This window comes from Remersonia thermophila, chromosome 4, assembly GCF_042764415.1.
Source record: "Remersonia thermophila strain ATCC 22073 chromosome 4, whole genome shotgun sequence".
Lineage (NCBI taxonomy): Eukaryota > Fungi > Ascomycota > Sordariomycetes > Sordariales > Chaetomiaceae > Remersonia > Remersonia thermophila.
The window spans coordinates 3,343,655-3,369,498 of NC_092220.1; the positions used below are offsets into that span (position 1 = coordinate 3,343,655).

General features: G+C 61.4%; 8 protein-coding genes across 8 annotated transcripts; 4 read left to right on the plus strand and 4 right to left on the minus strand.

Annotated features, from left to right (window-relative positions):
- Positions 1 to 831: 831 nt before the first annotated feature.
- Positions 832 to 3,429, plus strand: VTJ83DRAFT_5078 (uncharacterized protein; the record flags this gene model as incomplete). Its single annotated transcript, XM_071011638.1, has 7 exons — positions 832 to 907; positions 986 to 1,005; positions 1,093 to 1,193; positions 1,304 to 1,528; positions 1,603 to 2,208; positions 2,491 to 2,581; positions 2,626 to 3,429. 7 exons carry the CDS (start codon positions 832 to 834, stop codon positions 3,427 to 3,429), a joined length of 1,923 nt encoding a protein of 640 aa, XP_070866528.1.
- A 2,570-nt stretch (positions 3,430 to 5,999) lies between these two features.
- On the plus strand, positions 6,000 to 6,793 carry VTJ83DRAFT_5079 (uncharacterized protein; the record flags this gene model as incomplete). The annotated part of the gene is made up of 3 exons (XM_071011639.1): positions 6,000 to 6,265; positions 6,348 to 6,612; positions 6,734 to 6,793. The coding sequence occupies 3 exons, from the start codon at positions 6,000 to 6,002 to the stop codon at positions 6,791 to 6,793; spliced, it is 591 nt and encodes a 196-aa protein (XP_070866529.1).
- A 503-nt stretch (positions 6,794 to 7,296) lies between these two features.
- Positions 7,297 to 8,471, minus strand: VTJ83DRAFT_5080 (uncharacterized protein; the record flags this gene model as incomplete). Its single annotated transcript, XM_071011641.1, has 2 exons — positions 7,297 to 7,657; positions 7,747 to 8,471. 2 exons carry the CDS (start codon positions 8,469 to 8,471, stop codon positions 7,297 to 7,299), a joined length of 1,086 nt encoding a protein of 361 aa, XP_070866530.1.
- A 624-nt stretch (positions 8,472 to 9,095) lies between these two features.
- On the plus strand, positions 9,096 to 10,665 carry VTJ83DRAFT_5081 (uncharacterized protein; the record flags this gene model as incomplete). The annotated part of the gene is made up of 3 exons (XM_071011642.1): positions 9,096 to 9,500; positions 9,592 to 10,476; positions 10,552 to 10,665. 3 exons carry the CDS (start codon positions 9,096 to 9,098, stop codon positions 10,663 to 10,665), a joined length of 1,404 nt encoding a protein of 467 aa, XP_070866531.1.
- A 2,732-nt stretch (positions 10,666 to 13,397) lies between these two features.
- VTJ83DRAFT_5082 (uncharacterized protein) lies at positions 13,398 to 14,905 on the minus strand (the record flags this gene model as incomplete). Its single annotated transcript, XM_071011643.1, has 2 exons — positions 13,398 to 14,556; positions 14,631 to 14,905. The coding sequence occupies 2 exons, from the start codon at positions 14,903 to 14,905 to the stop codon at positions 13,398 to 13,400; spliced, it is 1,434 nt and encodes a 477-aa protein (XP_070866532.1).
- A 2,631-nt stretch (positions 14,906 to 17,536) lies between these two features.
- VTJ83DRAFT_5083 (uncharacterized protein) lies at positions 17,537 to 21,103 on the plus strand (the record flags this gene model as incomplete). Its single annotated transcript, XM_071011644.1, has 1 exon — positions 17,537 to 21,103. The coding sequence occupies one exon, from the start codon at positions 17,537 to 17,539 to the stop codon at positions 21,101 to 21,103; it is 3,567 nt and encodes a 1,188-aa protein (XP_070866533.1).
- Positions 21,104 to 22,179: 1,076 nt separating this feature from the next.
- VTJ83DRAFT_5084 (uncharacterized protein) lies at positions 22,180 to 23,956 on the minus strand (the record flags this gene model as incomplete). Its single annotated transcript, XM_071011645.1, has 3 exons — positions 22,180 to 23,647; positions 23,737 to 23,805; positions 23,895 to 23,956. 3 exons carry the CDS (start codon positions 23,954 to 23,956, stop codon positions 22,180 to 22,182), a joined length of 1,599 nt encoding a protein of 532 aa, XP_070866534.1.
- A 685-nt stretch (positions 23,957 to 24,641) lies between these two features.
- VTJ83DRAFT_5085 (uncharacterized protein) lies at positions 24,642 to 25,582 on the minus strand (the record flags this gene model as incomplete). Its single annotated transcript, XM_071011646.1, has 2 exons — positions 24,642 to 25,388; positions 25,487 to 25,582. 2 exons carry the CDS (start codon positions 25,580 to 25,582, stop codon positions 24,642 to 24,644), a joined length of 843 nt encoding a protein of 280 aa, XP_070866535.1.
- Positions 25,583 to 25,844: the final 262 nt, after the last annotated feature.

A 25,844-nucleotide genomic window follows, 5' to 3' on the forward strand; every position in this document is an offset into this window, starting at 1 on the left:
CGACAAGGACCCTGGTCTGCCGTCGCGTCGGACATTGCGGTGGGCTTGTTCTGTTTTATTTTTGTTCACGGTAGGAGGTGCACTGTACGTCCATCCTGGGAAAGGAGGCCGTGATCAGCCCCCCTGGCACGAGGGAGGCGACCTTCAGCCTCAGCAGCCCCCCTTGCCCCCAACCAAGTCCCCCCCGCCCCCCTGACCATGACCCGGCATGAGAGGACGGGCGTTTGACTCGGTCGGCATCATACTATAGTCAACTACCCAAAATATCTACCTACCTACCTACATACTGCGTATTACACAGTACATGCGCACACGCACACACACACACACACACACACACACACACACACACACACAAAAGTACATGCCCTGCTGCACCCGTTCACCCCTAGACATTACGTGACAAACACCCAAACATCAGCAGCAGCAGCAGCCGCCGCAGCCGCCTCGTTTCTTGATGGATCTGTTTTGGGTTCCATCTTCGATACGCTAGCTCCGTCCGTCCCCAAACTCGGAGAATATTCCGGGCTTGACCCCCTTTTTCTTGGCTTGGGGCGATCCCGGAGCCGCTACCCCCTCATCGACGGTTTCTCGAAGCCAGGGCTCAAGCTGCATCAAACCAACAACGACATCGCCACCTCCCCACCCTCCCGGTCCCGCTGTTCCCGGTTGCATTCCGTGACGGGTTGGCGAGAGCGTTGCGTTGGAGGCTTTGGAAGCGTAGAATTGAAGAATCAGTAGTGACGCTCATCTGCCCGTATCGTTCTTGACAACAACAAAACCAACACCAAGAACCCCCCGTCGTCCCCGGTCTTACCCCCCCCCCCCGTCATGACGTTGGCACGCTCGAGCTTGGCGGACACGCCGCTGCTCAAGGTCTCACGGCCCGTGTCGGCCTGTTCACGATGTAAGCCGCCGCCATGCATCACCGACGGGTGATTTGACTGAGAACTGACTTGATCCCCCTCCCCCCCCCCCCCCCAAGGCCGTACTGCCAAAGTCAAGGTACCAGATCCCCTCCCCTGGGTTGTTGATACCAGATGGATGCAGCAAGACAAGCAACCCGGAGGGGACTAACAACCGCCTGGGCAGTGTGACAACAAGTTGCCAGCATGCACCGCTTGCGAGAGGGCAGGCCGCGAAAAGGAGTGCACAGCCGCCAACGATCAGTTTGCCCGAGGCAAGGAGAGGAGGTAGGCTCATTCTTTTTCTTTTGCCGTCTTTCGTCGTCGATCCGTTCCCCATCCATCCCCCGGTCCCAGTTCCGCGCCGTCGCTCATCATGCATCTCTCTCCTCCCGCAGTTACGTCGCCGCCCTTGAGCTCAGGATAGAAAAGCTCGAAAGGAGGCTCGCCTACGCCCGCTCCACCAAGGCCTCGGTCGCCCTGCACGGGCCCGAGGAGCCGCCGCCCCCGGACCCGAACCGCAAAGACTCGATGGCCTTCATCCGCGCCGCCATCCATCGCAAGGCGGCTCGGACCCAGGAAAATGCCGACATCAACACCTTGGTGTCCGACTTTGGCTACCTGTGCGTGCTTGCTTCCGCGGCCCCCGCGAGCCCCGCCGACGAGACGGCAAAACGAGCTGACCGGTGTGCCCCAGCGCCGTCAACACGACGACCCGCGACTTTGAGCCGTCCGAGTCCAACATGACGTTTGCCCGCCTGGTCCTCGCCGCCTCCACCAACGAGCCCGTCCCGGAGCCGCGCACCACCGCCCTTCCGGCGGAGCCGACGGCGCGGGCCCTCGTCCAGCATTACGAGACCAACATCCTCCCGCTCTACCCCGTGTTCCCCGCCGCCACCCTGCACGCCCTGGCCAGCGACCTCTACCAAGACCATCCCCGCCCCGTCCGGAGCTCCGAGAGCTGGCTCTTCTGGATGGTCCTCGCCATCGCGTCCGCCGCCCAGAGCCGGACCCGCCAGGACGAGCACTACGCCAACGCCGTCGAGTTTGTCGGCCGCGCCCTGCCGCACGCCGACCGCGCTCTGAAGCCCGGCTACGTGACCCAGATCCAGTCCCTGCTCCTCCTGACGCAGTACGCCATGCTCGATCCCGCGCACTTTGACAGCTGGCACCCCATCGGCTTTGCCTGCCGCGCCGTGGTGGATCAGGGCCTGCACCAAGACCCGCCGCACGCTCAGGAGGTAGATCTGGAGACCCTCGACACGCGGAGGAGAACCTTTTATTGCGTGTATGCTCTTGACAGGTGAGATTTCTCTCTCTCTCTCTCTCTCTCTCTCTCTCTCTCTCTCTCTCTCTCTCTCTCTCTCTCTCTCTCTCTCTCTCTCTCTCTCTCTCTCTCTCTCTCTCTCTCTCTCTCTCTCTCTCTCTCTCTCTCTCTCTCTCTCTCTCTCTCTCTCTCTCTCTCTCTCTCTCTCTCTCTCTCTCTTTCTCTCGGGCTTTCATAATATAGGCTCGCCCGCCCGCGTCGTACATGGTGCTAACCCCTACCCCTACCCCTACCCCTGCCCCCTCCCCCTCACCGCAGAGCCATCAGCATGGTCCACGCGCGCTCCTTCTCCTTCTACGACGCCGCCGTCTCCGTCTCCCTCCCTTCCCCCGCCATGGCCGCCGTCGCCGTCGCCGTCGCCCCGCCTCCTTGTCCTCGGGCGCCATCGCCAAGCCGCCCCCGGACGCGTCCCTGCCCCTCTTCAAGCTCCGCCAGATCCAGTCCGACTGGTACCAGGCCCTCTACCAAGGCGACCCCATCCAGCCCCTCCCCGACGCCGCCGGCTTCATCTGGCAAAAGTACTTTGACATGTGGGAGTGGTCCGAGCGGCTGCCGGCCGACCTGCCGCCCGCGATCCGCGAGATGCTCGACCTCGAGCTGCGCTACAGCTACGTCTACTGCGTCGCCTCGAGCGCGCGCGGCGCCCGCCTGACCTCGTACGGCCGCCTGCTCATCTTTGAGCACGTCGTCTCGTACGTGGACCGCATCTACGAGGTGGCCAGCCAACAACCGGTCCACGACGGCGGCGGCGTCGGCAGCGTCGGCAGCGTCGGCGCCTTCTACACCTACCACGACGCGCTACGGGTCTTCTTCATGGGCTCGCAGTTCATCGCCGCCCTGCGCGACGACGCCGACCTGATCCTCTCGGGCACGCCCGTCGCGCCGCCCGTGACGGCGCCGGGCAACGTGTCGGCCCCGCCGCTGCCCATGAGGCTGGACCGAGGCGGGGGGGATAACCTGGACAGGAGCCTCCGGTGCCTGGACAGGGTCAAGATGACGCTGGAGCTGTACGGCCAGAGGTGGGAGGATGCGTTGAGCCTGATGGAGAGCTTCGACGTGATATCCGCCGAGGTGAGGGCGGCGCTGGAGAGCAGGAGAGGGGTAAGAGATGCCGTGGCCAGCGGCGGCGCCGTTGGCTTGGGGGTTCCCGCGACGGGAACGGGACAGTGGCAGCAGCCGGGCCCTGGGGACGTGTAGACCGCGGGATAGGGTCAGGGTACCTCGGTTGTCGTGGAGCCGTTGCGGGAGAGCCTGGTTTATCGCGGATTACCTTGTAACAAAACTGTTTTTTCTTTTTCTCGATCTGGTCGTTCCTAGCCATCCTGCAGAGCGCCGGGACAACGTTCCCTAGCCGCGAGGCCCCCTCCGTCAAGTGCCCAAACGGGTTGGTTGTGCAGATAATAGGGTGTACCTATCAACGACTCGCCGTAGTACATGGCCAAGCCTCTCGTCCCCTGACGGCTTGAGCGCCGCCCCTCGTACGGGGAGCCGGGCGCGATCAACGCCAACCAGGGAGGCAGGGAGTGGGCCGTCCGGGCCAGGAAACAGCTTGCAATAATTCGCTGAAGGCCTGCGTTGCTTGCGAGTAAGCTTCCGGGGGTGGGGAAAAGGCCGGCGGCGGGAACAAGGCAAGCAGATGGCCGTCGTGCCATGCCGAACCGATCGCGGCTACGATGCCTGTAGCACCGTAACAGAGGGGAACGTCGATGCCCTAAGCCTTCGCGGGCTTCCATTGGGGCTTCTCGAGCACCCCATGTTTGCCATCGAGCCCGACGATGCCCGTGAGGATGTCCTTGAGCTCGTCGTCTCCCCGATCGGCAGCTTGGCGAAGCTTCAAGATGCTTTTTTTTTTTTTTTTTTCTGCGTCAGGTAGACTTCTGCACGTCAGAGACTTGCCACGCGTACATGGAGTAGTATGTGCATGACAAGCCACAATTCAGAGAGCGAAAGCTCGGGGGGATCCCAGGGCTCGACCTGACTGGGGAGGCAGTGACTGTGTACAAACGATGTACACATACACTAGTGTAGGTAGTTATATGATGCATTATGTAGTCTGTACCTTGACCTCTTTCGGAGTTGAGGCATTGTGTTTGACGGGGAATCATGGGGGTTCGGTTCGAATGGGGGGCCCCGGGGGCATGTGCAAGTACCATATCATCATCAGAGCAATTCGAGAAACGGCACGAACCGGACAGCGATGGCCGAATCAAAGGGTCCTCCTACCACTCGAACTGAAGTGGAACATTTCTCACATGATGGCACTCTAAAAGGTTTCCGGTCTGCTGTGGTCAGCGAGCCTCTCGATACGGTATTATATCAATGACTCTACCGGCCCGATTGTCCCATGGCATGCGGGCTCTAGGCGGCGTTGCGTGCCAGCATCTCTGAGCATCCTTCCGTTCTGAGAACAGGGTATGTCTACGTCCACGAGCACATGTTATTGATAAAACCATGCTATCTGAATGGTGCTGTGGGTGTTCATCTATGGATGGACCCGTCCTTTGAGCCCCTGTCGAATTCCGGTCTGTCCATGGACCTGAATGGATCTGTGTGCAGCAAGAATCATACAGCCTCCGCGCGTCGGGAGACATGAGAGGTCGTTGGGCAAGTCATGAGTGGATATTAATAGCACAAGCCTATGCACCGTAGTATACAGGTGTTCATTTATCAGCTGGCCCATCCTCCACCGCGGAATCAAAACGAGGCGTTTGATCGTTGGGAGCTTGTGTAAATGACGTTTCGGGTTGGGTGCGGTCGACGGCCGGATGAATAACGCCGCCGGCCATAGCCACCGCGGGCCGGAAGATTGCAGATGCTCAACAGAACTCGTCACCACCGCCCTCACCTCGGGCGGCGTCGTGCCATACCGAGGCGGATTCCCATTCCCCGGTAGGGATGCCTTCTCGGAACAAGCAGTCGGGACGACGCGCAGCTTGGTCTTTATTTCTAATTACTTTGTACTTTGACAAGCCCTATTTTTAGCCTTGGATAAAGTATCCGCCATCTATCGTGTCATAACCTTAAGGCCTCTAGCCTCCGCGCGCGCTTCAACGGTTCCACGCGGCGGGTTTCCTCAGCGTCTTGCCCCGAGGACAAGGTAGCTTTGAGCCGCGGCACTGGATATTTCCCGACCAACCAGCGGACGAAATCTGTTCTGACATGCGGCGGCTGCCGGCGTTGCCACCGCAGCGCCCGCCTTGCTTGCCGCTTCAGACGGCGCTCTTTGCACGCGGTGGATGGCGCGGCCCTGGGCCAACCATGATATTAAGGGGGGTTATAAAGAACCGGGGCGGGAATGGCCAGTTGTGTATTCTCTGCCGTGTCAAAATAAGGTGCGGTATATTGGCCTTCTCGCTTAAAGCTGCATGGGCAAATGTCCCGGGCGGATCCTCGGTGGTGCTGGTCCGGGGACAGCGTTTCTGACAGCGAGGAGGAATTTGCCGGGTGGGTTGGATACTACCATGGTCCAATATCCAGCTCATCAGCTCCCCTCCGGGGAGGCTTGACGGTTTGCCGCCCGTCCCGGCGACGGCCAGGGCCTCAACGACATTTATTCTGTCGCCGTCCCGGCGTGCGACGAGGGGAGTTTCAAAGAGTCAACCCGGTTTCCTGTGCTTTTATCAACCGCCTTACCACGTCTGCTGGAGAGGGAGACAAAGCAAGCTGAAGAAATCCTACACCCGTTCCTCTCGAACTCGGTGACTTGGACGCACGTCACTTACATCATCATCCTCCTCCTCCTTACACACATACTACCAAAAAAGAAAATGCGCCTCGCCACCATCCTCTCCGTCGCTGCGGCCTTGCCGTCGGCGCTCGCCGCTGCTCCCAAGAACCTCAAGGTCGTCGGGGCGTCGGTGCTCGGCTCCGGCTGCCCGTACGGCTCGGCCGACGTCTGGACCGACTCGAGCAACACGGCCCTCGAGATCCGCCTCAAGGAATACGTTGTCCGCACCGGCCCCAACACCAGGGCCGAGGACTGGCGCAAGAACTGCAAGATCACGCTCAACTTGGAATACGACGCCGGGTTCTCGTACGTTTCCTCTCATCTCCCTCCGTCCCCCCAAAAAAAAAAAAAAAAAAGAAAAGCTAACAAGCGAACCCTCTTTGTAAAGGCTCTCTACCAGCACCACCAACCTTCACGGCTACGCCCTGATCCCCGCCGGCGTGACGGGCCAGTGCGCGACCACGGTCGATTTCACGGGCGTCAGCGGCCAGGCGTCGTACGGCGTCTCGCTCAAGGGGGCGCGCAGCGGGGCCTTCTCGCTCAACGCCAACCCGGACATCGTGGCGTGGTCCCCCTGCGGCGGGTCGACGGCGATCCTGAACGTCAACACGCAGTGCTGGATCTCGCCGACCGACAAGCAGGCCATCATTGCCGTAAGTCCTTTTGCTCCTCGGATCAAGTCGCGAATCGGCTTGGCTTCGAATCCCCTCCTCCCCGGCCGGCGAAGGCACTTGAAAAGAAGGGACGCATGGCTGACGGACTCTGCGATCTCAGGTCGACCGCATCAGCAGCAGGCTCACGGTCCGCGTGGACCTCAAGTGGAAGCAGTGCTGAAGAGACGGCGCAGGAGAATCAGGGCGCTGCAGGGGTTGTGGGCGGTTTCAGACGAAGCCGAAGAGAGTTCTTTTGCGTACATATCCATATCTTTTCGGGAGGGGAGGGGAGGCTTCGGAGGCTGCTGAGAGACAACGACCGCACAAACAGCACGTCGTTCAGCCGGTTCAAGCGGCTTTTCTTGGTACCTCTTCCGTTCCCTATTCGGACTCCAAGAGGAGTCCACGGGCATAGTCCAAAAAAAGGGGGGTAGGGGGGGGGGGGGGGGTTGTTTGGTTTTCGCAAGGAATTATTCGGTGGTTTACGGGTCCGGGGGCAAATACCACTGGGGGGGTTTACGAATAGAACGATGGCATTCAAACGAAAGCCAAGTATCCGTATCCTCTGTGACAGAATTGTAATTATTTTCTTGTCTCGCGCAGGCCAAGGGGTGGGTATGCATACATTCCAGACGACCAAGCTCGATAAAGACACCAACATGCCGTATCCCGCCCAAGACAGGCTCAAAAGATCTTGCTGAGGACCCTCTGTACTTGTTCCGACGTCTCCTCTTCTCCTTTCCTCTTCTTCGCCAGCGGGATCTGCTTGAACGCCCTCCTCCTCGGCTTCCCGCCCGGCCCCTCTTCTTGCAATCCGGCCCCCTCGGCCTCGTGCCCCCCGGCTCTGTCGTCCTCCCCCGGGTCCTCCTGCTCGGGCGTCTTTCGCTTTTTCGCCGCCTTTTTGGCCTCGATGCCGTGCAGCACCTTGGCCTTCTCGACGTTGCGCACAAACTCCTTGTTCTCGCGCGTCGACCGCGCAATCTCGGCGCGCATGCGGCTGGCGCGCTCGGCGTTTTCGGCGGCGATTTGCTCGGTAAGGTGGTGCCTGTGGCGGAAAAGGGGGGGGGGGGGGGGGTCAGCGGAGTTCCAATTCGGCTTGCTCCCGATGATAGGTCGGGGATGGCATCTACCCACCATTTGAACCCCTTGAGGTACTTCATGCACCACACGTCATCATGATACCAGCTCCCCTTCTTGCCGCCAATGATCTGCGCGTTCAACAGATCGCACGCCTTCTTTGCGTCCTTCTTCTTCACAAACTCGACCCAGCCCTCGGTGAAGTTGCGCTTCTTGTTGCCGCCCATCTTGACGCGCCGGCTGTGCGCCGCCGGATCCTCGGGCGCGAGGAAGATGCGGTTGATCTTGCCGTAGGGTTCGAGCAGCGAGCGCAGCTTGTGCGGCTTCATGAAGGGCGGGATGCGCGACAGGTAGATGACGCCGGATTTGCGGATCGCGGCTTCGGTGACGATGAGGTTCTTTTTGGTGAGGGGCTTGCTGACGCCGGGGAGATCGGCGGACGAGTCCTTGTCCTTTTCCTTGTCCTTGTTTTTCTTCTTTTTCTCTTCTTGCCGGGCATTGTCCGAGGACGAGCCCTTGGCCGTCCCGTCGGCGGTCGGCTGAGCGTCCTGCTGGAGGCTTGCCCCGCCGTTGTCCTCCTCGTCGCCTGAATCCTCCCCTTCCGAGTGCTCCGCGTCGCTCAGGTGCTCGGAGCCGCTGTCGTCGCTGTCGTCGTGGTCGACCCTCCTGCGCTTGGCGCTGCGGCCGCCCTTTTGGAGCTCATTTTCCGATTCGGACCCGCGGCCCAGGTCGTCATCGCTGTCGCCGGCGTCGAGGAACTGGTTGCGCTTGTCGGAGGACATGGTTCGTCTCGGGAAGCGGCAGCATGGGAAGGTTGCGGAAAAGACGTGAGGTGAGCTTGTCCAGCAGGGACGGCGCCGGAGCGGTTCAAGTCCAAAAAATTCCAGAAACACGGCCACGGGTGGTCTGTGCGTCACGGTCAAGGACATGGAGGGACATCAGAAGGCATATGTGACCAAACCCTAGACGGCCGCAACTAAAAATATAAGCCAAGGTAGCTGTTAGGAAAACCGCTCCAGACTGGGAATCAAGCTTCCCCATGGAACATACGGTCTCCTGCTTTATTTTCCTCTGTTATGCTCGCTGCCCATCCTCCGTCCAAGGTATCTCCAAGTCTCCTTGAATAAGTCGCTAGGGACCCCTGCTCCCCGCTTATCTTATCGCTTATCGCTCCCCGACGGTACGTACCCTGGAGGGGCTCATGTGTTAGAAGGGGGGGGGGGGGGGGGTCATGAGGTGGGAGCCGAGGCGTGTCTTAGGCGCTCCCATCTCACCGCAACCTGGGATTTTATGTGTGTGTGTGTGTGTGTGTGTGTGTGTGTGTCGCAAGCTTGATAGAACGCCGGAGCTCACAGGAGATTGTTGCGTTGAACTTTCACAGCAGTGCTTCCCAAGCTCCTTCCACCATGTCCGTCGAGGTCATCACGACCATCTCGCCCACGACCGGCGAGCCCATCCTCACTCGCAACGGCATCTCGGCCGAGGAGATCCAGCAGCTCCCGGAGATCGCCACGCAAGCGTTCGAAACATGGCGCAAGACCACGCTGCAGGAACGCAAGGAGATCGTCAAGAAGGCCCTGGCCATCCTTGACCAGAGGACACATGAGCTCGCCAAGGAGCTGACCGAGCAGATGGGCCGGCCCATCGCTTACACGCCCAAGGAGATCGGGACGGCCATCAAGCGCGCCGAGTACCTCCTCAAAGTGAGCGACGAGGTGCTCCAGGATACGCCAGGAGAAGCCGAGGCGGGCTTCAAGAGGTTCATCCGCAAGGTGCCCGTGGGCCCGGTCCTCATCATCTTTGCTTGGAACGTAGGAAAAAGCAGCCCCGTGGCCCCGTGCCACCGCTCCAACCCAGCAAAAGCGACAACGGGCCGTAACCTGCTGACGCGCTCCTACGCAGTACCCGTACCTCATCCTGGTCAACGCCTTGGTACCCGCCCTCCTCTCTGGCAACTCGGTCATCCTGAAGCCCTCGCCTCAGACGCCCACCGTCGTCGAGCAGGTGGCCAAGGCCTTCGAGGAGGCCGGCCTGCCGCACGGCGTGATGCAGTACTTTCACTCGGGCTCGCCCACCGTGATCGACTCGATCGTGCGGGACCCGAGGGTCGCCCTGGTCTGCTTCACCGGCTCCGTCGCCGGCGGCCTGTCGGTCCAGCGCGCCGCGTCGGACCGCGTCGTCAACGTCGGCCTGGAGCTTGGCGGCAAGGACCCGGCGTACGTGCGGGCAGACGTCGACATCGCCTGGGCCGCCGAGGAGATCGTCGACGGCGCCGTGTTCAACTCGGGCCAGAGCTGCTGCTCGATCGAGCGCGTCTACGTCGACGAGCAGATCTACGACGGCTTCGTCGCGGCCGTCCAAACCGTCCTCAAGGGCTACCGGCTGGGCGACCCGCTGGATCCGACCACGCACCTCGGGCCCGTCGTCTCCAAGAGGGCCCGGGAGACCATCGAGGCCCACATCCGCGACGCCCTGGACAAGGGCGCCGTCGACGCCACCCCCGAGAACGAGACGTTTACCAAGCCGCCCGAGAAGGGCAACTTTGCGCCGCCGACGCTGCTCGTCCACGTCAACCACGACATGCAGGTCATGAGGGACGAGACGTTTGGGCCCGTCATCCCGGTCATGAAGGTCGGCGGCGACGAGGAGGCGGTGCGGCTGATGAACGACAGCGAGTTCGGCCTGACGGCCAGCATCTGGACCAAGGACACCGCCAGGGGCTACGAGCTCGCCGAGCAGGTCGAGGCGGGCACCGTCTTTGTCAATCGCTGCGATTACCCGAGCCCCGTAAGTGTGGCCGGCGTCGAGGGTGGCCTGGGCTGCCTGCGCATATCGCTGACTGCTGACATGATGTGGATGCAGGACCTCGCGTGGACAGGATGGAAAAACTCGGGAAAGGGCGCGACGCTGAGCCGGTATGGCTTTGACCAGTTCGTCAAGCTCAAGAGCTATCACTTGAAGGATTATCCCAAGTAAGGGAGGCGATCGCGCGGCGGCCCTGCTCAGAGGGGGGGGGGGGCGGGAGGGGGGGGCCGCCCGCTTTCGTCGGTCGCAAATCCAAAGCAAGGGATACTATACCGCCGCGCCAACCTACGCGGCGTGATTGGAACCCACCACACCGCGTCGGCCAACGCTCTGCTTCCCCAAGGCACGTGCGAGAGCAACCGCTGTTTGGAGGGGGCGTGTGAGACACATTCCAGCTCTCTGGGTATGGAGGGGCGGAACCGGCAAGAGCCACGCCTCTGGGAATGCGCTCGGAGCGTACGTCGTCTGATTGTCATTCCTTGCCATGTACGTTATTGGCGTCTCACCCGGTTCAAGGAACACGCTCCATACCCCAAGCGTGCGTATCGCGGTCCAATCTGACGTGATGGTTTCCCCCCCTCCTCTCCTCCAATGCATCAATCAGCCTTTCTTTGACATGTCTCGCCCATCCCTTGGGCTATGCTCTCCAGCCTTCCTTTGTCCGCACCCGGTAGGGATCCCAGGACAACCTCTACAAAAAGGACCGGCGCCGGCAGTGGGCAAACGGGAAGCTGTCTGGACAATGGGATCCCCTCCCCCCCCCAATCCGATAACCATGCCGCTCCTTTGGTTTCCTTAAGCGTCGTTCTTTTTCGTTTTTTTCTTGTTTCTGTACTAGTCCCTTTCATCGGGACTGTTCCGCTCCTTGATTCCCAGAACTACTCGTTCTCGGCGTCGTCGACGCCGTTTCCGCTCCTTTGCCCACACCGGAACTGACCTATGTCCCTCCCTCTCTGGACATGTTGCATCGGCTTACATCTTGCATTTGTACCGGTGTCACTCGCTCATCCGTTGTAATTGCTCTCCCAAGACTCATCGGCCCTCTGTCTCTCCTTGCCCTTCCTTTGGCCATCGTCCCGTTCGTTCATTATTTTCACTTTTGTGCTCCCTACAAGGTCAGACAGACGCAATGGTCGCCGCGGCGTTCTCTTCAGGGGTCAAGAGGCTCTACGCTTCCCTCCACGAGCTGGTCGGCCTCCGCAGGAAGAAGCAGCAACCTGTTGTCATCGTACGTGTTTCCTCCACCAGTCTCTCATCGCCGAGGTGGCGTCGGGCAGCTGTAACTTATTCTTTTGCTCCCCAGTCCGAGCCCTTCAACGTCCGCCGCGAACCCACCGTCCTCCCCGGCCTGACCGAAGACGAGTAAGCCAGCCATCCTCCCAACCCTCGGGAACCCTCTCTGCACAGCACATTCCCCTTCCCCCCCTTCCCCCCTTTCCCCCTTTCCCCCTTTGTCACCATCTCTCTCTCCTTCCTCTCCGTAGGCCCGTGCCCGTCGGCTAAACACGCCCGCCCCTTCTTCTCCAGGCTCTGCATCCTCCGCGAAAAGGCCGCCGCCTCCCGCCTCGGCATCGCCCACGCCGCCGACCCGTCCCGCGCCGCCACGCCCGCCTGCTTCCCGACGTCGCCCCACCGCCGGCTCGCCACGCGCCGCTCGGGCCCGGGGCCCTTGAACTCGTCTCCGACCTACCCGCTGTGCGGCGGCGACCGCACGCCCTCGTCGTCGACGCCGTCGCTGCTGACGCCGAGGGTGGAGGCCACGGCGCCGCTGGGGTTGAACCCGCCCACCCCGCCGAGGACCCCGTCGCCGAGCTTGATGGTGGCTGCTGGTGGTGGTGGTGATGGTGATGGTGGTGGTGGTGATGGTGATGGTGGTGGTGGTGATGGTGATGGTGGTGGTGGTGGTTGTGGTTGTGGTGGGGAGGGCGTGGCGGGGAGTCCGAGGAAAGGAGCTCGGGGCGGGCCGATGATGATGATGATGCTGAATCGTCGATGATGATGACGACGACGAAGTTGTCGATGACGGTGAACGATTGGGAACCGCTGTCGTTGGGAAACCCGTGCGGCGCGGGATCGATCGCCGACGCCCACTCTCTGACCGCCACTGGGAAAAAAAAAAAAGAAAGGGAAGACCAGGACCTCGCTTCGCTGGTCATTCCCGTCCCTTGCACGGCCGCCGCCGCCACCACCACCACCACCACCACCATCGACACTCCTCCGACTGGCCTCGCCGCTGGAAGAAGCGCGGCTGGCCGACGGCCGGGATATGCATGTCGAGTCCCAGGCGGAGAGCCCCGTGAGTCCTCTGTCGCCGAGGCCGAAGCCTATGGAAGGCCGGCCGGGGTCTCCTGATGAGAGTGACGGAGGGGAACCCTCCAATGTGAGTCTGGAGTGGGCAGTGCTGTTTTTCTTTTTCTTTTGGCTACGAAAAAGGTGGGATGAAAGAAGAGGGGAGCTTTTGGGTGGTGGGTTCTCCTCGCGTACGACGGTGGTAGGACCGAGGAAAGGGGGTTCTTTTGGACCGTTCATTGTTTTTTGTTAACGTTTTTTAAGTATTTGTTGGGATTAGACGGGCTGGGCATCATCATCTTCGGACTATTCGTATATCAAAACAAAAAGGCGCTGGGACAAAGGTGGTATGGGTTGCATGGTTGTTGACACTTCCCGGGTCGTGTTGGCTGGGTAGAGAAAAAAAAGAAAACAAGAGATGAGAGTCTCATCATGTACACTTCCAGCCATAAGACGAATTAATGTCTTGGATCTTGAGATTGTCGTAGGAACGAACCGTGATGTTCCCCTCTCAATACCCATCTGAGGCCTTTCGGCTTCACAGCCAAAAGGATCAGGTCTAGGGCGTCCGTCTAGCCGACGTTGTCTACATGTTCCAATCCGTACCTACCTACCTACCTCCCTTTCTTGTCCTCGGCTTTCGCCTGCGACCCATCGCCCTGAATCCACGACCTGAACTCGCCGACATCCTCCATCCTCGCACCCTCCGTGTCCCCCTTGACGTCCATCAACCTCACCCGTATCCCCTTCCGCAGGCTCCATTCGTCCAAAAACGCCTTCACCCGCGCCTCCGTCTCCTCGTCATCCCTCATCACCACGGCCGCGGCATCGTACCCTCCGGCGCCCGGCACCACGCTCCCCAGCACGCCTTCCACCTTCTCCAGGGCGTCCAGCATCTCCTCCTGGCTCTCGGGCTCGATGGGGACGCCGCTGCTCTTGCCCAGCCCCCGCATCAGCTCCCTCACCCCTCGCATGACGGGCGTGATGCCCGCCACGTTCCTGTCCCTCAGCACCGCGGCGAGCTCGTCCACCTTGCTCTGCACGCCCGCGTACACCTCGTCCGCGGCGGCGGGGTTCGCGTCGCGCCACTCGTGCACCTTCTTGACCATGCTCACCGTGGCGGTGCCGCAGTCCACGTCGCACATGCGGATGGCCACCCCGGGGGGCAGCCGCGCGCCGACCTTGTCCTTGTCGATCTCGCAGTCCCACGCCGGCCGCCCCTTGGCCCCCTCCGTCTCGTCCGCCACCAGCGCGGCCAGCGCCGGCCCGAACCCGGGCTCGCCGGGCGCCGGCAGCCGCGACAGCAGCGCCGGGCTGAACCGCCGGTACAGGCACGACCCGTACACGGCGCTGGCCACGTCGAAGCCGGACCCGATCTTGCCCTGAGCGGAGCAGTGCGCGACCTGGGCGAGGTTGTGCAGGATGCGCTTGCCCTGCGGCGTCGACAGGTCGAAGAGGTCGCGGGGGAGGTAGTGGGCGAGCAGGGCGGCCGTCAGGGAGGTGACGATGGCGGCCGAGGAGCCCAGGCCTGTTTTGTGAGCGTCGCGGAGGGTGGTGCCAAAGTGCCGGAAGCGGGCGGCCGAGGTGTGGCTGTCGCTGGAGGAGGGGGAGGAGGATTCTTGAGGCGTGGAATAGTAATCGTTGTCGGCGAGGACGATGAGGGAGGAGGCTTCGAAGCCGTGGGTGGCGCGGCGCTGGTCGACCTCGGCGATGTAGCTGAGGACGTAGTTGATGGTGGTTTCGATGAAATGGTTGGCATCTACGGGGGTGCCCCTGAAGGTTGGGCGGTCAGGTTGGGCGGTCAGGGGGGGAGGGGGGGGAGAGGGTGGATGGAAGGGAGGTCGTACGACTGCAGCTGGGTGACCTTGATGCCACCGCCGTCCGGAGCCAGGCGGTAACCGTATCTCCAGTTGGCATTGAGGAACTGGGGGCTCTGGACGACAATCTCGGAGAGGTGGACGCCGGCGCTGGTGGGTATCTTTTGGGCGAGGACGTGGATGCGGGCGCTCAGGCCAAAGACGAGGCCGCTGTGCTTGCGGTCGAGGACAATGTAGCCGCCGGCGAGGAGCACCTTGCCCGGGGCAGAGACGACGACGGTCCGGTCGTCTCGGTGGTGCGTCATGTTGGCGGGTGCGTTGAGCCGGTGAGGTACCTTTGGGTCAACAAGGACACAAGGGGACGCTCAAGCCAGGCCAAACAAAAGCTGCTGTTCAGCAGGATGCAGCAGTGGCTCGGAGAAGCTGACGAAGGGCTAAACTATGCGCAACGGGCGATGAGGTTGGAGACGTCTTTGACTCGCACAAGGTGCAGCAGCTCTTGAAGCAAGGAGTAGCGGAGGTGGTGAGTCCTGGCCGGACCCGGGCGTTGAGCGCAAGTGTTCAATGACGCTGTAGCTCCTGACGCTCCACCGAGCGAGGGGTAGAGAGCTAAGGTACGTACTTTACCGCATGTGGGGCGGCGGGATCTCTGAAGAGCGGGGACCTGAATAAGGCAAGGGAAGGCAAGAAGGCAAGGACGGGAAGGTATTGGAATGGGGCCTGATCCGCCTGGGGATCCGGGGTAGTCAACGTTAACAAACCTGCAACAACGTCCTTCAATGAAGAGGCGAATGTGGGGCGAGTTGGAGTTGGAGCTCTCGGTGCTCACCACTCACTCTGTCGAGTACCTCGCGAGGCAAACTTCCAGGCTGGGTTGAACCTGGATGCGCGTCAGGACCTTTGTTCTTATACGACGGGAGCTTGGTGACACTGAAGAATCTCCTTCCAGCAAAGCTCCCCTTTCTACGCCGCCGAGCCCGTCGTCTCGGTGACTCAGCGGAACATAACACCACAACACCGCATCCTACATAGGCGGCGGGCTGCCACCACCGACGCGAGTCAATGGCAGTACTGGGTCCCCGTCTCCAGACCTGGAGTTTTGGAATGGGGCCCAGGGTGTTCAACGCCGCAGCGTGCCACCGGCGAGCAAAGCTCAACGCGGTGGACCTTCAATGCGGGAGTAGAACGAACTACCTATCGGCAGTAGAAGAGAAGTGGAACATGGTTTGGGGGATTGTGCGGTGGACGGGTGCATTCCATGCTGCGTTTGTCTTGCATGGACGCCATCCGAGCCCAAATTGACGCCTACGCATGCGTGCATCGGCAGTCCACATCTCCACGACGTACCTTGGGTATACTGCCCGGACAAACGGCGGTGCGCGGAGCGCCGCTTATAAGACGGGGAAGTACGGGGCTGCACGGCAAAGCGGGGAGAGAGCCTCTTCTCCCGCCCAGTGTATATTTTAGTATGGAGGGATTCGAACTCCCCTTGTGCCGGATTGGGCAGCTCCGCCGGTGCGCGTGGATCTAGATGGCCGGCTGTCGGTCTTTAACAAGAATGCGAGGGCCGACAGCCACCTCCGCAGCGGCCTTTGCGGCCTTGGGTCATCTGATAGCGAACACCCGGATCGGCGACCCGGGAAGGGGGAATCATCTCTGACAAGAGAGACCTGTGCTCCGTCCCGAGGCATAAACAGACCGACAGGCCCTGGCCCGCCTTGCGGTCCGGTTTGTCTTCGTTGCCAACCTCGTGCCTTGCTCGGAACGGAACTGCGTCCCCGCCCCGACGCATCCGCAAAACCCGGGCGGCATTCGTCATCGTTGCCCAGATGGGGAGCCACGCAGTGGACACGAGGGATTGGAGGCAGAGACGAGATGACGACCTCGTACTGTGGTACAGGAACCGACGGGTGGCACACTGTGCTTTGTACGTACTGTGTAGGCATTCATTCGCGCATGCCTCCCATCTCTTGCCATCTCCATCTCCATCTCCGCCTTCGAGTCCATCCAGTCCGATGGCTGTCTTGAAAAGAAAGGCCATGTGTTCTTTTTGCAATGTCGAGGGGACGACCCTGCTCGCCAGAGCACGGTGTACAGGTAACTACACAGTAGTTACTGCGTACGCAATGCACGAAGCCATGGGCCACGGAAACGAGGGGTCTGGATTCCCAAAAGCAAATGGCAATGGGAGCAGCCGCGGCAGCCAAGGCAAACGGGCGGGCCACGAGACCTCTTGCGGGTTTTTTCCCCAATGACACAAGGATTTTTTTTTTTTTTTTTTTCGATCTTGGGAATCCCGGTCCCTGGTTTTTGCCTTGGCACCGTTCCGAATCCACCCGCTCTGGAGCAAGAAAGAGTCAGTGGAGGACAGCGGAGGGCAGGCCCACCCCGCGGATCGCTAGTCCCTTTTGGGCAATCATCTAGTCTAGAGGAATCTAATTGGTTCCATCTCGACTATTCTCACCGTGCGAAATCCGTCGGCCACCACGCAACGGGAAGGCGCAAACCCCCATGACGGTCAATTCCGGTGTCTTCCATCACTAATATTTCATCATATTTTTTTTTTTTTTTTTGCACCACCACCTCTTCACCTTCGGGTTTCCAAACCTCTTGTCCTTATTTCCTTTCCTTGGATCTCCGGTTGTTCTCCAGCCACCCCCGCCTTCTCAAATCCTCCGCCAAGGGTCGCGCGTTTGTTTGACGGCTTCACTGTCGTCAAATGAACCTGCAATTGTGCATTCGCCAATCTCTCCTTGTAAGTCCGTGTGGCGTGTGGTGCGTGCGTTGAGCATTGTGACGTGCAAGTCCCTCGAGGATGGATTGAACGGCGCGCTCAACCCCTCCTTTAAACGGCTGGCTCGTTGGATGCTAACCATTACGTCGTTCCCAACTCGTCCTCGCCCTTTCAGAACCCTTCCTCGCCAGGCGTCTCATAAATGCCCTCCGTCTACTCGTCCGTCTTTCAGAGCTTTATCCGTCAAGGATTCTCAAAGTCTTTCACCCACGGCTACGCCCAGTCGGTCGTCGCCGCCACCCACCCCCATGTTTTAAACTCGCAGAACCGCCCCTCGTTTGCCCGCCGGCGACATGGCGTCCGGGCGGGCCGCCTCGCGAGCCTCGGCCTGCAGCAGGCCTTCCACACCACCAGCGTCTCGCACGCCAATGTGGCCGAGCCCCGCATCGAAAAGATCGCCAGCTCTTCGTCGACGTTAGAGGCCTACTTTGACCACCTCCACAAGGCCCAGGCCGCCGGCGAGCACGACAAGGACTTTGTCCCCTTCCAGTTCCCCAAGGCCATCGAGTGGAAGCCCACCGCCGCCTCCGTCCTCAGCGGCGCCGAGGCCAACGCCACCCTTCCGAACCGCGCCGCTGACGCGTCTGCCGCTCCCGGAAAGGATGCACCAGACGACGCGGAGCCCACGGGCGTGCCGCCCGAGGCCAAGGCCGCGCTCGCCCACATCGACGCCGCCATCGAGAGGGAGATTGAGGCCCGGAAGCAGCTCGAGGAGCTCGAGCAAAGGGTCGAGGCCCTCCGTGCCACCTCGCCCGAGCTGGCGGAGCAGCTCGCCGAAGAAATTCGGTCGCGCACCATCACCCCGCACTCCCGCGCCGCGTCTCCGGTCAGCGACCCCCGCTCCGCTACGCCCCCGGTCCACCCCGAGTCTCTCGCCTACGCCGAGCACCTCACCAAGCTCTCGGCCGAAGGCCGCTATGCCGAGATCCCCGGCGTCTTCGAGGCCATGCTGGTCGGCGGCGTGCGCCCCGTCGCCACGGCCTACAACGCCCTCCTCATGGCCGCCATCCACCTCCCGTCTGAAAAGTGGGAGGTGGTATCCAAGGCCCTCGACGTCTACGCCGACATGCTCCAGCGCAAGGTGTCACCGGACGGTGACACGTACGACATCCTCGTCGGCCTGCTCGCCTCGCGGTCCGTCGAGATCGCCTCGCTGAAGCAGGCCCTCGAGGACAAGCGCCTGCGCTTCGGCGGCATGGACGAGCCCGGCAAGTTCATGTTTGCCTCGCATCAGGTCGACTGGGACACGCTCATCGAGGACGACCGTCTCAACCTGGCCATCCGCATCTTCACCTCGTCCGTCGCGGCCAAGCAGGCGGCCTACTCGTCCGAGACGTACCACCAGCTGATCTCGGCCTGCGCCCAGTCCGGCCGCATCTCCGACATGCTCCGGCTCTTCGAGCACATGGAGTCCACGGGGACCACGCCCTTCGCCGCCACCTTCCCGGCCATGATCACCGCCTTCGCCAGCTCGGGCGACCTCGTGAGCGCCGTCGAGTGCTACAACGAGTACCGCAACCTGGCCATCGCCCACGACAACGGCGAGGAGAGCCTCAAGGACCGCCTCGACGCCCAGGTCTACGCCTCCGTCATCAACGCCTACGTCATCTCGGACAAGATCCCCGGCGCCATGAAGTTCTACGAGAAGATCGTCCAGGAGTACGACGTCAAGGTGGCCGACATCAAGGACGCCCTCATCGAGGGCGGCTTCGTCCGGGGCTTCATCGAGCGCGGCATCTACCAGGAGGCCCTGAACTGGGCGCAGCAGGTCGAGTCGGAGGCCCGGGCGTCGATCATGAGCAGCGTGGCCACGGCCGCCGCCGACCACGGAGACAGGCACGTCGCCACGGCGGCGTTTGCCAACATCGCCCCGCAGACGGCCGCCGCGTCGTCCGCGATCGCGCTGCTTGCCATGAGCGTGCGCGAGGGCGACGTCGAGGCCGCCACGCGGTACTGGAATTTCCTGTGCAACCCCGCCATCAAGCCCACGCCCGACTTCATCGAGCCGACGGCCATGTACGCCGTCGCCATGATCGGCTCCGGCAAGGTCGGCGACGGTCTGATCCAGGCCGAGTACATGTTCCGCCGGATCCGCGATCACCACCCGCAGTCGGCCGGCCACATCGAGGAGGGCATCGACTTCGTCTCCCGCTTCATGGCCGCCCGCGGCATCGTCGATCCCCGGACCGTGGCGGTGGCGACGCCTGCACAGGCGTCGGACCCTCCCCCGTCGTACCCGGCGTCTCCCTACCCCGCGGAGCCCGTGCCTCCGCGCCTCGAGGATGCGTTCGACCCCTACGCCAACACGGTGGATCTCAAGACCTCCTTCTTCGTCAACGAGATGCTCGAGGGCGGCCGCAGGGTCCCGAAGCTGAAAGAGGCGCTGGCCGCGCTCCGGAACGTGCGCCGCCACGGTCGTCACCCGCGCTACCACACGTACGCCAAGCTCATCTCGGCCGCCTCCAAGGAGGGCAAGTTTGACCTCTGCAAGGACATCCTCGCCATGGCGCGCACCGACGTGCCGCCTCTCCCCCAGTACTCGTCGGTCCGCCATGGCTGGACGGCCATCCTGGACGCCATGATGGGCGCCTGCCTCCACCACGGCCATCGCACCATGGCGGAGGAGTACCACCAGGAGCTGCTGTCCATGGGCGCCACCCCCTCGGCCAACACGTACGGCCTCTACATCACGACCCTCAAGGAGTCGGTCCAGACGCACGACGCCGCCGGGGAGGCCATCAAGATCTTCCAGCGCGCCAAGTCGGAGGGCGTTGAGCCGACGTCGTTCCTGTACAACGCGCTCATCGGCAAGCTCGGCAAGGCCCGCCGCATCGACGACTGCCTCTTCTACTTTGGCGAGATGCGCGCGCTGGGCATCAAGCCGACCTCGGTCACGTACGGCACCATCGTCAACGCCCTGTGCCGCGTGAGCGACGAGAAGTTCGCCGAGGAGCTGTTCAACGAGATGGAGGCCTCGCCCAACTACAAGCCGCGCCCCGCGCCCTACAACAGCATGATGCAGTTCTTCCTCACCACCAAGCGCGAAAAGGCCAAGGTGCTCGAGTACTACGAGCGCATGAAGGCCAAGGGCATCGCTCCGACCTCGCACACCTTCAAGCTTCTCATCGACACCCACGCCACGTTGGACCCCATCGACTTGAAGGCCGCCGAGGCCGTCCTCGACGACATCCGCGCCGCCGGCCTCGCCCTTGAGCCCGTCCACTACGCTTCGCTGATCCACGCGCGCGGTTGCGTCCTGCACGACATGGAGGGCGCCCGCCGCGTCTTTGACGCGGTCATCAACGACGCTACGGTTCCGGCCCACCCGTGCCTGTATCAGGCGCTGTTCGAGGCCATGGTCGCCAACCACCAGGTGGCTGACACCGAGCCCGTCCTCGCCGACATGCGCACCCGCAACATCGAGCTGACGCCCTACATTGCCAACACGCTCATCCACGGCTGGGCTGCCGAGCGGGATATCGCCAAGGCCAAGACGATTTATGCGGCCGTGAGCCGCGAGAGGCGCGAGCCGAGCACCTACGAGGCCATGACGCGCGCCTTCCTGGCCGTCCAGGAGCGCGACAGCGCCAAGGAGGTGGTTTCGGAAATGCTGAGCCGGGGGTACCCGAGCGCGGTGGTGAACAAGGTGTTGGAGCTGCTCGGTGGTGGGAGTGGCCTGAGCGGTGAGGGGCCCGTGGTTACCTTGTAAGGGGGCAGGTTTGTGCGTGGAGAGGTGGTTTTTTTTTTCTTTTCATTATTGTCTGATTGGTTTCCTTTTTTTTCCCTCCCGCGCATCTTTTTGGTCTTTCCTTTCCCACTTTGTTTTGGGAATGATATATCCCCTATGATGAGGTAGGCTGGGTTTGGGTCGAGTCGAGTTGGGTCTGGGCGGTAGGATGGGAAAACAAAAATAGGGGGTATGCATGATTCAAAGCATGGTTTGTGGGAAGGACGGAACAGAAAAAAAAAAGGCGGGGAAACACGGTCCGTGTCTTGTTTTTTTTTTTTTTTTTTTTTCTTATTTTCTTTTGTCATTGTCATCGGGATATCCAAACCTTTCTTTTGCAGGCGCGGGTTGGGCCTGGGTTCAGCAAGGCGTTCTCTGGGGGATCTTCCTATTTGATATCTATAGAGGATGGATGGAAAGGGAAAGGGAGGGAGGGCGGGTTGGCTGGTCAGGTCGGGTGGTCAACGGGAAGGGAAGAAGAGAAGGATGGGATACGGGGTATGAATGGGCATGCCCCCTCCCGCCAACGTGTGATACAAGGCGCATACGACCGCAACAATGGCAGCAGCCGCCGCAGCAGCAACAGCAACAAGACATCTCCACTCTGATAGCAAGGCCACCTCTGCGGACGGCTTGCTATCTATATAGATAATGCTGAACGAAAAGAAAAAAAAATAAGAAAAGGTCATTGTATAACTATGGTCGTGGTTCTGAGCCGGTGATTGCCACGTGTCGTACCTTTGTCTTGGGATGCCGATGATGCGATTGCCATGGTGACGTTTTTGTGGATGTCGTTGGAGATGCCTCTTGAAAGTGGTTTGAGCATCATCATCATCATCCTACCCCATGGTGTGGAGCCCCCGGCATCTTCTTGCTCTGCACCCAAGCCCGCGGTGTGGCGAGGTTGCATCAACGATATGACGACTGTATCATCATGCGTGGAATTCATTTCATGCGATAGACAAGAGCATAGGTGAATAGTTGAAGCAAGGCGCCGTTCTCATCCCAGAAACAAGAGCCGTTTCCCCACCCTCCTCCCATCCCCTCCCCCCTCCTCCCTACGACATTTCCTCGTCGCCGCGATCGTGAATCTCCAGCTCATCAAAGTCATCCAGCAGCTCGTCCATGCTGATCTTGGGTATGTCATCATCCTCGTCGTCGGCGGTCCCCTCCGTTTCGGCGATGCTCATGGCATCGTCCTCCTTCGGCTGTCTCGGTTGCTGCGGCTGCTTCTTCTTGGTGTTCTTGTACAAGGCCAGGGCGGCGCGCAGCTCCTCGTCCTCCTCGACGTCGCGCAGGAACTGCTCGTACTCGGCGTCCATCTTTTCCTGCTCCGAGGGCTTGGGGAGCAAGTCGCCCTCGTCCTTGGCCAGGCGCTTGAGCTTCCAGTTGCGGTGCTTGTTCTTGCGGCGGTTGGGGTAGTGCTTGCGGACGAGGACGACGTCGGGGATGGTGGAGCCGTAGGCGCGCGAGTTCTCGATGGCGTCGAGCGCCTCCGAGTTGAAGTTGGAGCCCGTGAGCATGTAGCCGAGGACCGAGTCGCCGGGCTTGAGCAGGGCGCCGAGGTGGGTGCGCGCAAAGTACGTGTTGTCGTTGACGCCGAGGTCGCTGGCGCGGGCGACGGTGGCCTCGCCCAGGACCCACTTGCCCTTGCGCACGGCGGTGGGCTCCATGTCCATGACGATGAACTCGACGAGCTCGGTGGTGCCGGCCAGGGGCTGGAAGGGGGCGCGCCAGTAGACGTCGGAGCTCAGCTCGGCCGTCTTGAGGGTGTTGGGGTCGAGGAGGTTGACCGAGGTGCCTATCCTCCAGCAGAGGACGAGCGGGGAGATGGTGCCGAGGGCCTTGGCGAGCTTGAGGGGGAGGGCGACGAGGTCGTCGCGGCAGACGGGGACGATCTCGGCCGAAAAGTTGAACTTGTACTGCTTGTCGCCCGTGTGGGTGTCTTGGGAGATGAGGTGCCTCGACTCCTTGACGAAGACGGGCACGACCGACTTGAGGAAGCTGACAAAGGCTTCGGCCTGGTTGCGGTGGGCAAAGAAGAAGTCGATGCCGTCCTTTTCCTCCTTGATGTTGATGGTGTCGCGGTGGGCCTGGTGCTTGAGGATGAGCTGCTCGAGGAAGAGGAAGGTCCTCTTGTGCGTCACCTTCTGGCGGACCTGGACGCAGGCGCGCCAGACGTTGGCGGTGTACGACTTTGCGCACTCTCGGCACTGCTGGTAGTGCACGACGTAGACCACCTCGAAGCTCTGCTGCATCAGGACGCCCTCGGCGACGGCGTCCTGGACGGTGACCTTGACCTTGATGCGGCGCGAGTGGGGCTCGGTCCAGACGAAGCGGGCGTCGATGATGCGGACCTTGCTGAGGTTTCGTAACCGCTTGAGGCACAGGGACAGCAGCTCTCGTGATTCAGGGGCGGCCACCACCCAGGTGGCGGGGGGCATCAGCCATCGGTCGCAGTCGCGGCACGTCTGAAGGGTGCCTTCGCGGGGGATGCCTTGGGAGATGTCGACGGTCGACTTGATGCTGTAAAGGGATGGGTCAGAAGGCCAGGCCGTCACAACGTCACGCCGGACGCCGGACAACGCACGACGGACGACGGGATGATGACGTACCAGTCGTAGCAGAGGGCGCCGGTCGAAGAGGTGCCATCGATGGGAGCACCGCAGTTGCAGCATAGGATGCTTGGAGGCTGTCAGTCTCTGGTCCTGCAGGGGACAAAATAAAAGAAGAAAGAAAAAGAGAAAGAGACAGGGGAACGTTGGAGGCTCACGTTGCGCCTGTCCGGGCCGTGCCCATCAACGGGGCCATGCCCGTCGGGGGGTCGAGATCCATGGCGGCGGCCTTTGTCTGATTCGTTTTGTTCTGCTGGTTGGTATCGGGTATCGTTGGGATGCCCGAGAAGTTCCAAAGAAAAAAAACAAAGAAAAAGGACCAGATGGATTGTCAGAAACGGGAGGGCTTTGGTTGGTGTGGCGGTCTGCAAGTGACGGTTTGCTAATTACCGGTACTCTTTTTCTTTGGCTTTTTGCTGGTGGTTGTTGTTGCTTGGTACTTGGCGGGGCAACTTTGACTTTTGGATAAATTTTGGCCGACGGAACTGCCCCGCGTTGCTTGATAAGCAGCTTATCACCGGCTAAAAGGACCCACATTGGGATCCACCGGCCCGGGCTTGGCTCCGCAGGCCGGCCGACCCGACGTGCTGGGTTCTTCCCACCTCGCCTCCCAGGCACCGTGGCCGGGTCCTTTCTTTCTCCGTGCCCGTCTCTGTAGAACATCGGTTGGCCGGCCTGGGTACCTGAGTTGGGCAGGTACACAGTAGCCACGCTTCGCTTCGGTCAGGCGGGCAGCGTGTCACTTCATCAGCTGGTCAGCCAGTCAACCAGGGAGTCGGCCGGTCATCGGCGAGACTGTCATTTCATCATCACGATAGGGCCGAGACACAATGGAAGCTGATAGTAATATGCTCCCTTCCCCCCCACACCGCCGCATGCCACAAAAATGGACATAGTCTCCTCCCCTATTCCCCTCCTGCCCCTCCTCCTCCACCACGTCCACCACCACCACCACCCTGAAACTGCACGCTGTATCCCCCGGTCTTCTCATCCTTGACCATCTTGAAACTGTCTGTGCTCAGCCCGAACGGCCTCAGCAGCCCGTTCCCCAGATCCTTGAGCTTGCTCCACATCTCGGCCGTCTCCTGCTCCTGCGCTTCCCTGGCTCGCGGCGGCAGCGCCCGCAGCTGCGTCCGCACAACCTTCCTGTCCGTCGCCGTCAGGTTGTCCATGGCTTCCAGCCTCTTGTAGTCCTCGATGGCGCCCTCCAGGTTCGCCCACCCGCCCAGCTCGCTCCGCGCCCGCGCCCGCCGTAGGAGCGCTTTGGCGCGGATGCGGGCGACGTCGTCGCGGCGCTTCCGCCGGCCTTCCTCGTCCAGGTCCTCGGGCCGGGCGGCCTCGGCGGCGCTCACCATCTCGTCCGCGTCCTGGTCCCCCTCCTCCCCCTCCTCCCCCGTCTCCCCCTTCTCCGCCTTCTCCACCCGCTCAAGCCCATCCAGCGCGGCGGTGGCGCTGTCGACGGCTTCCTTCCACTCCTCCAGCTTCAGGTGGCAGACGGCCACGTTGGACCGCAGCACGGCCAGCTCGTACTCCAGGTGGCGGGGACACGCGTCGATGGCCTGGGAGTACTTGGCCAGGGCCATGGCGTACTTGCCCTGAACGAAGAGCCCGTTCCCTTCGCTTTTGAGGCCGTCAGAGCCCATCCGCATGGCCTGTGGCACAGAGACCGTCAGCGGAGGGGGCGAGCGGTGACATAAGCATGGGGCTCCATTTTTCATGGTGAGGGTGAGGGTGAGGACAAAGTACCGACCGCCTCGTCGTCGGGGGGGATCGTTTCGTGCTGAGTCAGATCATTTTCCTCTTCTTTCTTTGGCGGTGTGCTATTGCTTCCTGTCGGGGTGGACATCTCCAAGGTCTTATGGGGTGGATGGATTCCGTTATCGAGTCACCTCGTTCAGGGCCAAGATCGGGTTGCGATCGACAAGGGCGAGTGCCAGGACTGGCGGTGCCCGGCGCTCCGGAATCTTTTGTTTTGGTGATCGCACGAGTCAAGTGAACACGCCGTGTCACGTGACACACACCGCCAGGACGAACACCCCCCATCGACGACGATGAGGGAGAGCTCCCGAGTATAAAGATGCCAATCGCCCTGCCAAACCTCTTCCCTG